This window comes from Stomoxys calcitrans, chromosome 5 (genome assembly GCF_963082655.1).
Source record: "Stomoxys calcitrans chromosome 5, idStoCalc2.1, whole genome shotgun sequence".
NCBI classification, from domain to species: Eukaryota; Metazoa; Arthropoda; class Insecta; order Diptera; family Muscidae; genus Stomoxys; species Stomoxys calcitrans.
Window position 1 is genome coordinate 109,931,971 of NC_081556.1, and position 18,048 is coordinate 109,950,018.

General features: G+C 39.5%; 1 protein-coding gene across 7 annotated transcripts in view; it reads left to right on the forward strand.

The window, feature by feature from the left end:
• LOC106096373 (glutamic acid-rich protein) overlaps positions 1-17,613 on the forward strand; it is a 37,964-nt gene extending 20,351 nt beyond the window's left edge. For 5 of the 7 annotated variants that reach the window (XR_009398368.1, XR_001222886.2, XR_009398370.1 and 2 more), the window contains 7 exons: positions 1,581-1,758; positions 6,023-6,100; positions 6,818-6,928; positions 9,801-10,763; positions 16,365-16,471; positions 16,550-17,435; positions 17,497-17,613. Coding sequence is in view for 1 of the 7 variants with exons in the window: in XM_013264097.2 (XP_013119551.2) it covers positions 1,581-1,758; positions 6,023-6,100; positions 6,818-6,928; positions 9,801-10,774 (1,341 nt within the window). In the remaining 6 variants the exon portion in view is untranslated. Of the gene's footprint in view, positions 1-1,580; positions 1,759-6,022; positions 6,101-6,817; positions 6,929-9,800; positions 10,775-16,364; positions 16,472-16,549; positions 17,436-17,496 lie in introns of those variants that run through there. The other 2 variants (XR_001222885.2, XM_013264097.2) reach the window with 2 other exon arrangements.
• The last annotated feature ends 435 nt before the right edge of the window (positions 17,614-18,048 follow it).

The window sequence follows — 18,048 nt, forward strand, 5'->3', positions numbered from 1 at the left end:
CCGGTTTAGGGTATGGGTCATAAAAATTTTCAATAACGAGCTCCACTGTTTTAAAAATACGTCCTATTTGGGGGTTGTCATGGTAGTGAGACATTCCCTAGAGAGTTGGTCCCGAATTTTGATATCAGATTCGTGGTCTACTCCCAAATGCCTTTGATCTGAGCCCCATATTTCAATAGCCGGCTCTACTCTAAAATAGCTCTCATCTGAGCCATATTGTAATGGTCAGCAAATATTGATATCAGATTCGTGCTTTACTCCCAAAGACATTTGATTTGAGCCCCATATTGGTATGGCCGTAATTGTGATTGTCCGCGATTACCGTTGCAGCTACTCCGTATGGAGCATTCCTCTATCCGCAACCTGTGGGCGCGTCCGGTAGGTCGCAGCTAAGCTTCTCGTGACAGCCAAGAACACCACAAAGATCGGACCTCAAAGCTCCAGCTTGTGTGGTGCACACAGCTATTTCTTGCCAGGACGCAAGAGTCCTTATCCATCAAAGTGTATTTCGCTTTCTTATTCTGGTGGATGGTGATGTGGATGAATTTAAACGAGTCGGTTCCATTTTAACTTAATTTGGGGTGAGACTTTTTCCACTGCACTGCCTTGTGCTGCTTGCTTAGATTCGATGTCTATTTTTGTCTTACCAATATTGAAATAAACTTCCTTGGATGCCATACCTTTGATCTTGGCCAAACTTGTGCGACACCTCTTTGGAGAGAAGTTTTACATAGTACCTCACAAATGTTGCCAGTATTAGGAGGGGAAAACCACCGCTGAAAATTTTTTCTCGCCAGTATTCGAACCCAGGCGTTCAGCTTCATAGGCGGACATGCCAACCTCTGCGCTACGATGGCCTCCTTTGTCCTTTACTCCCTGTAAAAATACTATCATGTCTTTATAACCAATAATTGGTTTTGGTGTTAACTTGTTGGCCCATCCTTTGATGTAAACCATCGTTTTGTGAGCCGGGGAATGTTCCTTATACTTGGGTACATACAATATATCCTTTTATGGCTAATAATAGCATTAAGCTATTCTCTATACTGTATAGGTTTTCCTCCTATAGGGTTTGGCACCTGTTCCAAGATTTGTTCTATGACCACATCCTCTTCATTGGATTATGAATCTGGTGGGGTTTTACCGAAGTTGACTGTAGAATCACTGCCTCCTAGCTAGTACCTTTTTCAGCGATTATCTTCTGAGATGGCTGTGACATTGTTTTGGAATGGACAGCTGTCCAGGACTTGTTGTGGACCGCTGGCGTTTCCTTTGTAATTATTGCATTTGAAGGATCTCTTTTTAAGTTTGCAATGTGGGAGGATTGAAATGGCCTTCGCAGTGCACGTTAAAGCAGGGGTTTTGCCAATCCCCGGAAACAAAGAATAAGATGCCGCCATCGATTTGTCAGGTCGGCTTCGTAACTCCCCACCTAGGGGTACGAGCGGTAAGAGATGGACCACTCTCTCGGGATCTATTTTTACTATTTTTGATACTTTTTTGGTGTAGGGCATTTCAAAATATGAATTTCTTTACCGTCATTGTTTGATTTTTCATCTTTCACTCTTTAATTATTTTAGGATGAGGATGACACCAATGTGGACTCTATTGAAAATATTGTCGACAATGATGCTTCAGAATTAGAATTATTAAAGGAGAAAGCACGCCAGCAAGCAGCAGCTGAGGCTAAGAACAATCCAGTATCAGAAGAAAATGAAGAGGAACTGGCGGAGCAAGCATCATCATGGTCCTCGTCACGTAAGTATGACTATTTTACAGTTGTAAATACATATATACATAAATATTGAATTAGGGATCTGACATTAAGTGATTGAAGGAATGAATAATTAACCACATTTCATTCTTAGATGAAGAAAAAGATTGCCAACATTTCTTATAGGTTAATTGAGCATAGCTTATGTATAAGAATTGTGTTAGACAAAAGGGCATTAAGTCAAAGAGTACAGTTTTGTCTCCTTAAATAAAGGTGCAAATGTCAAAGCTATACAACTTTAGGGGGGTCCATTTAGCGGTAGCACAAATTTTCGTAGGCTATATATTACCTCCTATAGGTGAGGTAATGGTCAGCCAGGTTGTTAGCCGATTTAAACTATACTTGATCCATATCCAGTATATTTTAAAGCGGTAGTATAAGTCATAACAGGTGAAAACTTCGCTTCCGTTGGGAGCTATATGAAGTTTTGAAATGATTTTGACCATATTTGATGTGGTTGTTGAAAATCCAAGTACTGAACATGTCTACACACGGCAGGCTTGGAATCTGCAGATCTGCACGTTAATCTAGGACGAAACTTGTTCCTTTTAGCAGAAAAAACAAGGTAAGGAAATGTTGGTCGGCTTTGTATACATCAGATCTGTAGATATTTCGCCGATCTCTTGGTCATCACCAGTACGTCGTCTATGCGTATATCCACTTTAATTGAAATATCTTTTTCATTAGGAAATAACATCTCCGTCTTTTGCAACGCAGATGCAAGCCGTGGGAATGCAGCCAGTACTTTGCCCTTAGTAGCACCTGCCGTAGTTTGCGCTCTGCACCTACCGTGTCTCTTGCAGTATTTCATCATAACTGGCATTCCAAAGACTCGATCCAAGTATGAAGACTTGCGCCACTCTTGATGTGGCGTCATATTCACTCGTTCCATCCATGATAGTTATAGATAAATACCCTGTTATGCAAGTATCTTCTCATAATTCTCATCAGAAACGCCGGTATATTATAGTCCGCTCTGAGTGTTATGATGACTTCGGACGATCTGAGGCTATCACATCCAGTGTGGCCAAGAAAACATTCGGCCTAGAGTAGTGGATCATTTGCCTAACCGCCACTACCATCTGCACATCTCTGAGAGCTCCCATCGTGGGCTTTTCTGTCCGAAAGCCATTTTGTCTCATAAAGAATCCACCTCCCTCAATAATAGCGTCCTGGAGACGTTGCTTTATTTATCGCTCCAAATGCTTGAGGGCCGTATCCAGCATACAGAGTGGCCTGTATGAAGATAGGGATGTGGGATCACCTTTGCCCTTGCAGCTGGGCTCCGTGTGCCGAGTTTTTCCATCACAATTTTCTATTCGAGGCCCCAAGGGTTTCTGTTTATGTCTTCTCTTAATTCCACCCATTGTTCTTTCTTGCTCCTTTCTATTACGGCAGCGAGCGACTTTTTTGCCTCCTTGTATAGAGCGTGTTCCGCCTCAGCCATGTTTCTCCGGGAGCTCTCGTTTATCTGCGTCTTAGTTTAATGCAGTGGATTTAGTTTAGTGCATTGCCCAGTGTTCTGCGGTTCTGTTCCCTTGGCCGTTTGAGTCTTGGTATGAATCTGTGCAGAACGTCTCGTGCATATTCTGACCGCTAGGTTGCCGCTCAATTTTCACCATAATTTGCTGGTGGTCGCTTGCTGTATAAGTTTTTTTGAACTCCACTCTGTTATCTTCCGGATAACGCAAGGGTGATTTCCGGTATTGTGTCATCGCATCCGGATCGCCTACAGGTCGGCACGTTTCCGCTGTTTACAATGAGTAAACCAGTTCTTGCGGCCATGTCATGAACTCGTCTTACTCTTGTTGTTGTCGTTGGTATGGCCAATTTTATTGCTATTGCTCGAGAGTTGAATGCGCGAGCTACTATGTAATGTCCTTCTAATTTTCGCATTGTGGCTTCGATCTCATCAAGTTGATCTTCGAAGTCGTCGATACTCTCACTAGGAGAAGGATAGTAACTTAACAACGTGAAATTATCGATCTGCACCCAGGTGTATCCGTTTCCATTTCCGCTGTTTATAAATGAGATGCCATTTCGGTCTGGAATCCAGATAGCAGCTTTCTTCGTGGAATTTTTTCATATTGTACGCTTATAACTACGATGTCGGCACGTTGTTCTGCGACTATTTGCGGTTGGAGATGATGTGCGACCTTACTCCTGTGCATGTTGGACTGTAGAGTTTTTACCATGCCTATTGTGTGTAGGTGATCCGTTGCCACTTTTCCGCTGTGCGATTCCTTTTCAATCGGGTCCTTTACATTTCCACTATAGATGTCCTGCTCCAAAACACCTGAAGCATCATTTTCTCTCATCCCGATATTTCAGACGACAACTCGTCATACCAATCAGGAGACTGCTAGTCTTTAGTAGCTCATTGACGCAGCTACCTGGTAGGGAGACGAAGGCCCTTCTCTGCTCACGGATATTAAGTGCAGTTAGCTGCAGTCACTTCTTCAGCAGTTGTCCCCGTGGCCGGAATCACTGCATTAGTGATCTCTTCAGCGGTGGAGAGGGAATTCAGGCCGCGGATCTCTATTGTCGCCTTTGTAGGTACTGAACGACCGCAGTCTCCTAAAGGCTGCCCTTGAGTAACTCGCGGAGCAACTCCTTATTCCCACCTCTCCTCATCACGAGGAGAATTGCACCCGTTTTTGTCTTCTAGACGGAGCGGATCGTGACTTGGGCCTCCTCCGATTTCTTATTTCGCTTATGGTCCCTAAGCACGTCTGCATAGCTGTGCCATTCTTTCGCCTTTATTTTCACGGCCTCCGGTCGCTGCATAGGTTTCCGAGCTCGCGGTGTACGCCGCGCGGTCCTCATCGGCCATTTTGTTGGGTTTCTTCCTTCGACCGTTTTCGCTGATAGTTTTATATCTACAGCATTGTTCTTTTTCTTCTTTCCGTGGTTGTCATTGACTGGACTCGGTGTGCTTATCTGGCATTACACCATCGAAGGCGTCGACATGTTATTTGATATTGTAGGAGTCTATGCCGCGGTTTTCCAGTTTCTGCGGTAACTTCATGTCCAAAAGTTCTTCTATCTTTTACACACCATTTGGACAACACCTGCCTTGCTATGACCACTCGCATTTGGCGAAGGAACTGTTACATTTTCCAAGCGCTTCTTCTTCCTCTGAAAGTTGCATCTTCAAGACGAACTCTTGTATAGTAAACCTGGTGCTGTTGTCGCATGCACCTCCCATGCGTTATTCTCTGCTGGGGTACAGTCTAACGCCATACTCATTACTACTTTTTCTTTTTCGACCCTGGGCCCAAAAAGGCTCGTGGAGAATGCACCAGTGATTGATGTATTTTCGATCTCCTTCCAAAGATCGATTCCATCTCCTCTGCTTCTGTGTTGGTTAGTATCTCCAGTTTGATTGGGTCGCATCTTATAGCCTTTATCTGTGTCCGAAAATGTAGTCGCCAATTATGTTGGCCGAGAGGGTATCTTTCTAAGCTATGAGGTCCTTGCTAGGGTTGAGCAAGTCCTTTTGAGTATTTGCGTTCAGAGCCAGGTCGGGCATTAATCTGGATATCGTACCAAGAGAACCTACATTACCAACATAATGGTTACGAGGCATAAAGCGTTCTCTAAGCCCTGCCAGGGGTATGGCAGGACGGAGGCAGTGGTGCCTGAAAGCAAAAAAAGTGATTCGTCAGAAATTTCAGCTAAAATTCCAGATTTCTAGAAAAATACGACAATTTGTTCATTTTTCCGTTTACATTAAATGCTTAAACCATAATTTTTTCAATAAAAATTAAATTTTTTAGGAAATCACAAAGAAAATAAATTATTTTTTTTTAATTTTATTTTCTACAATAAAAAAAATATTATAAACACTTTAAATATTAAATACATAAGATTTCACCATAATCTGTAAGAGAAATTCATAATCAAATGATAAAGTTTGATTTATTTTTACGTAAAATCTCCTAATAAAAATAGTACTCAAGATATTTGTTTAAAATAAAGTTACTTTACTACAGTTTTGGGATCGTTTCGGCATTCATAAAATTTATACTTCTCCATAGAAATTAGTTAAGTATTATTTTCCTAGTTTCGAGAAAAATTTCACTAAGCGTAAGTAAACAAATGTTAAATCAATCTTAGTCTCTAATTTATTGGCATTAAGACATTAATTGTTTAAGGGCAAGAAAGTGCAAGTTTTCTAAAAGATAGAAAAATAAAAAATCAACATGTAGAATTCAAAATACTGATCTATTCAAAATATTCTTGCAGTGACGGTAAAAATTGGCGTTGGTCTGGCCCTAGCTTTAGTCGCGCGTCTAGTCTTGCTTAAGAAAAATCCAAACACAAGTGAGTCTATTTCTCAATCTCAAACTCCAATTGTTTTGCTATATTGACCAATGTTAACATTTACTAAAGTCACCCAAAGTGTCTGTAAGCTTGTTTTCTAAACCTTGAAATTAAAATACAAAGCTTAAGGCTAATATTGAACTTTCTTATTCAAACGAATTTAGAGCGCCATTTTAACACTAGAGAGTGTTTAACCCCATAGTTTACGTTTTCTCTCTATTGCGCTCTGTCTTTCTCTTTTTTGTATTGTGCGCATGTCAATGTTGTGGATATTTTTTTTATAGAAATTAAAAAAAAAAAAAATAATGAAAAATGGAACAAAATCTCTTTTAACAATAACTATGTTTTTTGTTTTCTTTTTAAAAATTGTTTATTGTTTTTCTTCTTCAAAATTTGCACTTTCTAAAAACTAATGTGTTGTATTTCATCTTTTTTGTATAGACAATTTTTTTTAAATTGTAAAATTTTTTATTTAAAATTTTATTTTATTTTTTAGTTTTTTATTTTATTATAATTTTATGCTCGCCTCACCATACCGCTAAATGCCATTTTATGTATGTATGAGTATATTGATGTATGTATGCTGCCATTGTAATTGTAAATGTTGTTTTTCATTGTTCTTCTTTTGCCCTCATATTGTAGTTTTAAATTTATAATTGAAATAATTGCATTTTCTTCAAATTAATTTATGCTACCCATCATCATCATACACTCAAGGCGAAGAGGCTGCTCCTGAAGTTCTTATGAAACGTCGCCTTACCATAGCAACACCAGAGGAAGACATACCGGAAGATACCAATGAAATAGTGGAGGCCTTACCGGAAAATGGTTAATTATTATATAATCTTAATCAAAAACAAGAAGGAACACATATGAACCCGATACGTTTTGAACGAGAAGTTCTCCTTTCAGAGAAAAATTTTCTTTAAATGATTGATTTTCTTACAAATTTCTATACCCGAAATTCAAAAAATGTGGATAAAGTGGATTTTATAGAAACGAGCTTAACCAAGTCCTCTCCGCTTAGCCTTCTTAAGCTCTCCCTCTAATATCTTTTATTTGAGACCTATAATGGCATAATTGGTAAATAAGTTCTGCCCGCCCCACTTCAGATATCAATAAATTAAGTACCCTTTTTTCACCACGAGACCATTCTGCACCATCTATGAGAGTTTAATGAAAATCGGTACAGCCATTTTTGAATCTATACCCGACCGAAACGCCAATGCTTTCTAAGACCACACAAAAAATATGTTTCTTACTTACTACCATATATTGTATATCTCACCAGTACCATTTACCCAAATACCTTTTATTTGCACCCCATATAGCCACGATTGGTATATATTCCCATTTATGGAAGGGGTTTAGAGTATGAGGCAGCCCCTTATCACTTTAAACTCATTTTTAATATTATATACTCAATTGCTCCTTCCAGACCAAATTCGTAATCTACTCCCAAATACCTTTCATTTGAGCCCCATATTGTCTTGATCATCCAATATTTGAGGGGGTTTGGGAATGGGGCGGCCCCTAGTTATCTAGACCTAATATATCAATATCAAATTCGTACTTTATTTCCCAACAACTTTAATTTGAGTCCCATACAACAAATTATATAGCCTATTGCTCCATCCAGACCAAATTTGTGATCTCTCGAATATCTTTCATTTGAATCGCATATCGTCATGATCGTTCAATATTTACCTAATTACCTGGACTAAATTTTTTAAATCAAATTTGCACTTTACCTTTATTTGAGCCCCATGTGTCCCCACGGGCCACTTTCAATTTTTGGTGGTACTTTTGTTGTAAGGGGGAGGGTTCTTTACCCTTCCGACATTCCTTACTGTCATATTCGTCCAATAAGCCTGTTCAAGGGGGTTTTTGGGTTCGACGTAGTCCCCTAGGTACTTGGACGCAATTTTTAATATCAAATTCATACTCTATTTTCGAATTCCTTTTATTTGAGCCACATAATGTCCCGATCGGTCCACTATTATTTTTGAATGATGCTTTTGGTGTAGGGGGATTATCCTCCCCCTTCCAGTATCAACAAACTATAAAGCCTATTGCTCCTTCCAGGCTCGTAATCTACTCTCGAATAACTTTCATTTGAGCCCCATATTGTCATGATCGTTTAATATTTGAGAGAGTGCTGGGTCAGACGGACCCCTAGTAACCTGATCCAATTTTTTTAAATTCCAAATTCGTACTTTACTTTCGAACATCTTTTATTTGAGTCCCATAATGTCCCGATCGGTTTAGGGGGCGGCCTTTCCGATACCAACAAATTGTAAAGCATATTGTTCCTTCCAGTCCATATTCGTTATATACTCCCGAAACCTTTCATTTGAGTCCCATATTGCCCTAATCGGTTTACTTTTATTTTTGGGTAGTGCTTTTGTGGTAGGGGGAGTGTGCTCCCCCCTTCCGATATCAACAAATTATAAAGCCTTTTGCTCTTTCAAAATCGTAATCTACTCTCGAATACCTTGCAATCTACACTCGAATACCTTTAATTTGAGTCCCATATTGTCATGATCGTCCAATATTTGATGGAGTGCTGGTTCGGGCGGCCCCCTAGTAACCTGACCCAATTTTTTCGTATTTTACTTTCGAACATCTTTTATTTGAGCCCCATAGTGTTCCGATCGGTTTACTTTTATTTTTGGGTGGTGCTTTTGTGGCAAGGGGAGGGTCCGCCCCCTCCCAAACTCGAATAAATTTTGTTTGGGTCTCATATTGCCATGATCCTCCAATATTTGATGGCGTACGGGGTGTATTACTACTAAATTTTCATGAACATTCCGTTAAGGAACAGGGGATACTTCTCTCATATCAATGAGTGCAGTCCGATTAAAGTTAAAATTCACCGATAAGGGGCCTCTGTTTTTATGCCGAGTCCGAACGGCCTGCCGCATAGCTACACTACTTGGTAGAGAAGTTTTAACATGGCAGAATATCTCACAAATGTAGCCAACATTAGTAAAGGGATAACCTCCGGTGAAAAATTTTCTGATGTTCACCCGGGATTTGAACTCAGTCGTTCGGGGTCATAGGCGGATATGCGGAATATGGCGGTCCTCTTATTACCTGGACCCAATATTTAGTACCAAATTCGTACTTTACTTTCGAACAACTTTCATTTGAGCCCCATATTGTCCCAATCGGTCCACTTTTATTTTTAGTGATGTCTTTGTGGTAAGGAGGAGAGTCCTCCCCCTGCCGACATCACAAAATTGTATCGCTTTTTGCTCCTTCCAGACCATATTCGTAATATATTCCCAAATACCTTTCATATGAGTCCCATGTTTGTCCAATATGCCTATTTGAGGGGGTTTTGGGGCGGTCCCCTAGGTTCCTGTACCCAATTTTTAACATCAAATTCGTATTTTTTTTCCCGAATAAATTTCATTTGAATCTCAAAATGTCCCGATCGGTTTTCTTTTATTTTTGGATTGTGCTTTTGGGGTAAGGGGAGGGTCCTTCTGTTGATATAGGAGCCTATTGCTGCTTCCAGAGAATTTGGTTTTGGTATGAGACTTTGCCCCCTTCGAACAATTGATTTTTATACTACGTAAACTTATAACTTATTTGGTTCCATAACATTCGGGTTCATATCTTTTCATCTTGTTTATTTCACGAAGAGCTGAAATGAAATTATTTTCTTTCCCTTAAAAACCTAAACACAACAAAGAAGAAGAATTTTCTGAAGAAGAAATAGAAATCGAAGAGGAGATCGAATACATCGATGACATCGAAGAGGAACAGGTTGCGGAGGAAAACGAAGTCGATGCCGGTGAAAATGTTTACAAACCTGAGACATTCGAAGAACTTAATGCCATGTACAGGCCAAAAGGTTATCAAGCCGAAAACTATGATGATAATAGAACTCAAACGAAAACTGACCCCGAAACATACTCGTATCGTTCCCCATATCAGACTTCTTTTAAAACTCCTACCACTACCACAACACCAGTTACAACTACAACAAATTACACAAGTCCAGTCCAAATTGTTAGGGAGGAGCCCACTGTGAACACTGTGCCCCAAAGACCTTCAATGAGACCGCCAATATTCGAAGCCCCTCCACCACCTCCATTGGTTGAGGCCAAAATTGAGATGGCAAAGCCTTCAACAACCTACATGAGTAATAGTGCCAAACAATCATCACCACGAAGCAGTATGGACAACTATTCATCTTCTCGCTTGGAAGAGAAAAAATATTCCCCTCCACATGTAGAAGAGAAAAAATATTCTCCTCCCAATGTTGAAGAGAAAAAATATTCACCACCCCATATGGAAAGGGAGCAATACTCACCACAAACTCAAGTTGAAGAGAAAATACAGAAAGTTGAAGAGCCCAAGCCCCAAACTAAAAGGGAGGTGACATATGACATGGATTATAGGCCCGAAATGGACTATGATGAGGATGACATCTACGATGATGATGATGAAGAAGGACAAGACGATGACTCAGAAGACTTGGAAGATGATGACGATTTAATCGATGACGATGATGAGGAAGAAGATGACGAGGACCCAGATGTATCGGATATTGATGATAGCGAATTAATGAATCGTTTGGAGGCTAAATATGGCAAACTTCCAGCAAAAGAATATGAGAGTGACGAAGATCCTGATGATCCTACTTGGACACGTAATTACTAAAATGTTCTTCATCCTTTCTATGAAAATTCGTACACAAAGCAAACATAAAACTCAAATCTCAAAACTCAGATTAGATCAAACCATCCACACCTAACTTTTGAATTGGCCCTTCTTAATCAAAAATTAAATGAAAAACTTTGTGACGAATCTCATACTTTTCAATACAATCATCCACCGTCACCTACACAGCTTTAGAGTAGTTTGTAAGATATTTAGCGTAAGTGTAAGTTTTATATAATATTTTACGTTATTTAAATAATTTCAGTTGTATTACTATGAACAAACATCAAAATGCTGCATAAGGACAATAACTTAAAATAGGGATAGAAAATGTGTGAAACAAATTTCTCACACTACTTATAAGCTTTAAAACGCTTCCATTGTTAGATTCAATCATCATTTTACACAAATTTAATGGATATAAAAATCAATGTGTTCATACCCTATACCACTACTGTGGTACAGAGTATCATAACTTTCCCCAGAATGAGGAGAGTTATGCACATTGAAAAGTATGTGGATAGGCTCAATATCACTTTCTGATTTAATCTGGGTATGTCCGGTGTCCTACTGTCTCACTGTCTGTCTGCCCGTGTCTTTTTTTGTAATCATATAAGGTATATATATAGCTGACCAACACCTGCAGCTTGCACAGTTGTATCGAATGCAATGTGCTACGTAAGGATCGCATAAAGAGTGGAGGTGGCGGATTGGCCTTTGTGATACACCATTCCGTGCAGTATAGACCAAACTCGCTTGCGTCTGGCACTAGTGACCTCTATATGGAATGTATGGAAGCAGCTAACTTTGGTACTGCCGAGATAGATCTATACTACGTGTACATACCGCCTGTTGATAGTTGTTACTCATTAATGGCTATTTTTACGGGCCCGACATTAATGGCCTTCCTTTACTTACTTACATTACTTACTTTAATTGGCTATGACAGAACATTTGTTCCACTAGCCGAACGTAGAATAGCGTTCCAAGCGCTTCGATCTTCTGCGCTCATTCTAAAATCTCTGACACCAAGTTTCGAGGTGTCTCCCACCACTTGATCTTTCCATCGGTCTTTTGGTCTTCCCGGTTTGCGTGTACCACCGTGTTTTCCTTCAAAAGACTTCTTTGCTGGAGCTTCTTCATCCATTCTGACAACATGACCTAGCCAACGCAGCCGTTGTATTTTGATGCGTGTAACTATGCTATCGTCGTCATACAGCTCGTGGTTCACACGTCGCCTGTTTTCTCCATTAACGCAAACTGGTCCATATATTTAACGAAGAATCTTTCTCTCAAATACTCCAAGCAATGCCTCTGCTTTCACAAGTATCCATGCTTCAGAACCATATAACAGCACGGGTAATATCAGTGTCTTTTATAGTGTAATCTTCGTCTGTCGAGAGGTGGCCTTGTTTCTAAACTGCTTACTTAGTCCAAAGTAGCATCTGTTTGCCAGTATTATTCTTCACTTTATATCAAAACTGGTTTCATTCGTTTCGGTTACAGCGGTGCCGAGGTAGATAAAGTTACTGGCTATCTCAAAGTTGTGGTTCCCAACTTTCTCCATTTTCTTTATTTGCTCGTTTGTACAAGGTGTTTTGGGAGTTGAAACCATCCATTTCGTCTTACCTCCATTTACTGCTTTCAAAGGCAGCAGTTACTATTGGGTTGCCCAAAAAGTAATTGCGGATTTTTCATATAGTCGGCGTTGACAAATTTCTTCTCAGCTTGTGACTCTGTAATTGCATTCTTTCTTCTGTCAGTTATCAGCTGTTACTTTTAGCTTGCTTAAGAAAAAAAGTGTAAAAAAAAATATATTTGATTAAAGTTCATTCTAAGTTTTATTAAAAATGCATTTACTTTCTTTTAAAAAATCCGCAATTACTTTTTGGGCAACCCAATACTTCCGGTGATCGACCTAGCAAGTGTTCTCTTGCGATAGTGTGCCATATCCATTCACATCTGCATCTCGTATAATCTTCTCCAGCAGGATATTAAAGAGATCACACGATAGGCTTTCTCCTTGTCTGAAATCTCGTTTAGCATTAAATGGTTCGAAGAGATTCCTTCCTATTCTTACTGAGGAAACCGTATCAGCAAGTGTCATCCTGCAGAGTCTTATTAATTTTGCAGGAATACCAACCTCAGACATGGCTTGAAATACCTTTGAACGTAAAGGAGTATCGAAAGCGGCTTTTTAGACAACAAAGTGATGGTAGGTGTTGATTTGTACTTCTCGGGTCTTTTCCAGGATTTGGCGGAGTATGAATATTTGGTCCAGGGTAGATTTACCAGGTCTAAAGCCACATTGATAGGGCCCAGTTATCTTATTGACTTTAGGTTTTAATCTTTCACACAGTACGCTCGTGAGTAACTTGTATGCGATGGGGAGGCACATTCCGTCTTGTCTCCTTTCTTGTGTACGGGACATAGTATGCTGAGGTTCCAATCATCGGGCATGCGTTTTTGTAGCCAGATTGGGCAGATAAGCTGATGCATACGCCTTATCAGCGGGTCGCCTCCGGTCTTAAATAGTTCAGCGGGTAACCCGTCGGCTCCTGCTGCCCTGTTGTTCTTTAGTTGGGTCACTGCTACCTGGACCTCATTCTGACTAGGAGGTAAACATTCTATACCATCATCATTGATTGGTTCTGCGGTATTCTCTTCATGTTCTTTCCATATCCTCAGCATGTTGTCTGTGTCAGTAACCAGATTACCTTCTTTGTCTCTGCAGGAGGATGTGCCTGCACCAAAGCCATCGGTTTGATGTTTAATTCTTTGGTAGAATTTCCGGACTTCATTCTGACTCCTGTACATCTCAATTCGCTCACACTCACGTTTTTCTATTTCCTTTTTCTTTCTGCGGAATAGACGTTTCCCCTCCCTCCTTTTCTCCCAATACCTTTCCTTCATCTGGCGCGTTGCTACTGATTACAGGGTTGCTCTATATGCCGCATTCTTGGCTTCAGTAGCATCTCGACACTCTTGGTCGTACCATGGGTTTCTTGGAGGACGCTTCCGGTACCCAAGTACGGATTTCGCGGCATTTTCAATGGAGTGGGCAATAGTTTGCCACTGCCATTATATCATCGGAACAAGGAGTGCTTTCATCAAGCAGTTGGGTCAGTCGAGTGGAGTATGCCGCCGCCATTTGTTGTGTTTGCAGCTTTTCAATGTCCAGCTTCTGTGCAGTGACAGATCGTTCTTTCCTCGCCATGTTCAAACGGGTGCGAACTTTTGCTGCAACAAGGTAATGATCCGAATCTATATTCGCTCCACGGATCGATCGTACTTCGAACACGTTGGAGAATGCCTTTCCTCTATCACAACGTGATCAATTTGGTTCCTCGTGTTTTGATCGGGTGACAGCCATGTGGCTTTGTGAATATTTTTATGTTTAAATCTGGTGCTACTAGCTACCATGTTTTTTGCCGCGGCGAAATCTATCAGCCTCAACCCATTACTGGACGTTATCTCGTGGAGGCTAAACTTTTCGACTGTTGGACCAAAAAGGTCTTCCTTCCCTATCTTCGCAAGATCTCCAAGAATGATTTTAATATCATGGGCGGGGCAGCGGTCATATTCTTTCTCTAGGCGCTCGTAGAAAATATCCTTGGTCTGCTCGCCTCTGTCGGGGCATGGGCAAAAATAAGGCTGATGTTGAAGAATGTGGTTCGCCTCTCATCCATCGGAGTAAAGCTGGAGGCAAGGTGTTTCAGTCTCCGACTAACCACAAATCCATAGCCAAATTTAGGCCACGTGTTTTTGCAGCTATAGTATAGTTCGTCACCGTTTGGTGTTGTAGTGACGCCATTACCAGTCCATCGCACTTCCTGTAAGGCGGTAATATCTGCCTTGTAATTCTCTAATACATCCGCCAGCGCGTATACTGCACCTTCTCTATAAAAAGTGCGGACATTCCAAGTGCAGATCCGTAAATCATGGTCCTTTTTTCGTTTGCGTGGGTCGCCAACGTTGGGGGGTCCGTTTTTTCTATTCCTTTGTTCCTCACAGTAGTTCTCATAGTTTTCCGGGGGCGGGTTACTGGCCCAGCGCCCCAATCGCATGGGTTTTGTGGGATTGCACATGTATCCCTCTTGTGGCGAGCCGCTCCAAGATCCGCCCCTAACGTGGGAACAGACGCTGATGTTGGCCATTGGTTATTTAAAGGCGCCAATAACTCGCCTTGTCATCTCGAGTATCATTGGCACTCAGTATTTAATTAAGAGCCAGTGCCACCTGACTCCTCACTGAGACTCTCCTCTCTTGTCAAATCTACAGACTTAAAATAAACATATAGAGATGAACATTGCCCAACTATGTGGCCTAATCTAGACTTGAAGAGGTCTACTGCTTTGCTGTCATTGGCTAGAACAGACGTCTCAGTCATTGTGTCCGTCATGACAGCTCACGGTCTAATCGGAAAACATGCTGACAGACTGAAGGTTGCCAGCAACGACTTATGCAGAAGGTGTGAGGACATCGAAAAATATGAGACTATAGAAAACCTTCTGTGTGTGTGACCCGCACTAGCAGGAGGAGTTCCACTTTAGGTTCTCATTTCTTTGAGAACCTGTCTGATTAAGCGGATGTTAACATTCGCAAGTTATTGGGCTTTTTAAAGCGATCTGGATGGTTCAACGGTAGAAACTAGAAAGCATCTTCCTTCTTCTGTTCCTGTGGTATCACAATGAACGAAATCGTCTAAGTGAGTCTGATGGCAGACTGCCACCTAAACCTTACCTAACCTGTGCTGACAAGGTCGGCTATTTTGAATGTTTAGATAATTTGTTCAGCTGTTTTGCTTGGTCGCGTTTTCGTTCATCATCGATTTGGGCTTATTCTAAAAAATGGAATAAGAATTTAAATAAAATTAAGTATGCAGACGCAATTCGAATTTGTCTGTGGCATCTGGTGAAGTTAACTTGGACAAAAATCGCCCCACCCATCTCCGAGATCTGGCGTTTGGGACAATAGGGTAAGGGGAGGGTCCGCCCAATAAAGTTTGGATATAATATCTACTTCATTCTCTTAGACACCAAGGAATACTTTTTTATGTCAGATTTGTACCTTTTATGTGATACCCATATTGCCGAAGCGGTAAGTGTCCTGTTGGGTGGTGTTTTTGGGGGTGAGGGACCCCCCCATACTGAGGTTGACATTTTAATGGCAAGTTCGTACTCTACTCTTAAATACCTTTCATTTGATGCCCATATTGTCCCAATCGGTAAACATGTCATTTCGGTTGGGTTTTGGATGGGGCGTCCCCCCAGACCCCAAAATTTGTATACCAATTTCGTGGTTTTGGTGCAGCATAAGGTGGATCCTTTTTAAAGTCTCAGGGCGTATGTGTCTTAAGTCTTTTGTTTCACGCGTGCGGTAGCAGTTTGTTATACCCTACACCACTACTGTGGCACAGGGTATTATAACTTAGTGGATTTGTTTGTATTCTGCAAATATTAAAGGTGGGGATTTTTTTCAATGCATTGACTTTTTCGTAGCTTAGTATATAAGTAAAAATTTAGTTTTCTTATGTTTCTTTTTTTTTATTTTTAAACGTAATTCCGTTTTTCTTAATGTTCCCATGTAGAAATTAAACCAAAACCCAGTGGTGGTGGAGGCCCCCAGTCAATGGAGGGTGATGAAGATTTATTTGAACAAGAGTTACGAAGAGCCAACGAAGAAATGATGCGAGAGGTAAGTTATAAAAATAAATAAATTAAGTAAATATTTATTAATAAATAATATTTTTCTTCTTTTTTCAAATTCTTTTAGTTCAATTATCATTAGATATGGCCTTTTTCCCTTAACCTAAATGCTTAGCTTGTATTCATTTTGTTTTGTTTAGTTTCTTAAAATTTTTTTATTTCCTTTTAAATAACTTTTGGTTTTGATTAGTTCGTAAGAGACCTAAAGAGTCTAAGACCATAACTGAAAAGAACATATATAATTTATGAATAAAGTAATTTTTTTTATGATTTCAAACAACAATTATCCACAAATATTGTATAGAGGTCCCCATAAGCATAGTGACTGACAATATTAACCTGAGTTTCAATCATATGTTGCATTTCGTTTTCGTTAGCTGCTATTATAGCAAAATTAACTTAATATTTGTTTAACGATATAATTGTAATAGATTTTAAATACACCCACACTTTAAAAATGGAATTTATTATAATTCAAACAAATATTGACTTAATTTTGAGTGTTTTTTTTTATAAATTTTCAATGGTTCTCTAATTTACGCTGCAACTGCCTATCTACCAATTTTTATTAACTTTTTATTATCCAAACGCCTGATTGAAAACTGCTTTTAATAAATCAATAAACAGCCAGACCATAGAGTGCCCCTTAACATAGCTTCTTTTTCTTCTTCTTAATGCATATTTGCCTAAAACTTAAAATTTTTTTGTTTTAAATAACAAAATTGTACTCTGTATCATGAAAGCATAAAAAAAATCATTCGAAATTCTTTTTTCAATTCATTTGAAATTGGAATATTCGGTAATCATATCAAGGAGTCCATTGGCGTGGTATACCTCAAGTTTAAAATTACCAAAGAAACAGAGTATAGGTTGAAAGTAATTTAAAATTGCATCCCTGAACCATCCCTAACAGAGGCAAACAATTAATACAATCTCCCTGGATAAGAGATCAGGTAATACTACTCGTTTTTATTTGACATGATTTTTTTTTAACTTTTTGAAATATTTTCATAGAAATGTGTTGCTGTCTTTGGAAAAGATTTTGTTCGCATTACCTTTACTTTATATTTTCTCTTCTACTTTGTTCCTGATTGCTTTTCCCTATAGTTAAATTTTATTTTATTGAAACAATTGAAAAAAATGTATCTCAAATCTTAGATGTAATTGTTGTTCTATAAGAAGAAAACTGTGTTTATTTTTAAGATCTTGTTTTTTTTTTAGATAATGCCAAAAATTATTATTGTATATGGATACTTGACTCATAGTTTCATCTATTCAAATAAATCAAGAAAGACATTTCATTGAAAACTACCAAAAGAAAAAATTGTTTATCTCTTTTATTAATAACTATATTATTGAAAGGAAGTTTTAAAAGATGTAAAGTTAAAACTCAATTCGAGGCCCACGCTGTTTTTTGATCCAATAAATACCATAATTTCAATAAATAAGTGCTACAGGTTTTAACATCTTTGCGGCGAACCTTGGAGAATAAAACAAGTAAGAGCGTGCTAAGTTTGGCCGGCCCGAATCTTATACATATACCCTCCCCCATGGATCGCATTTGTC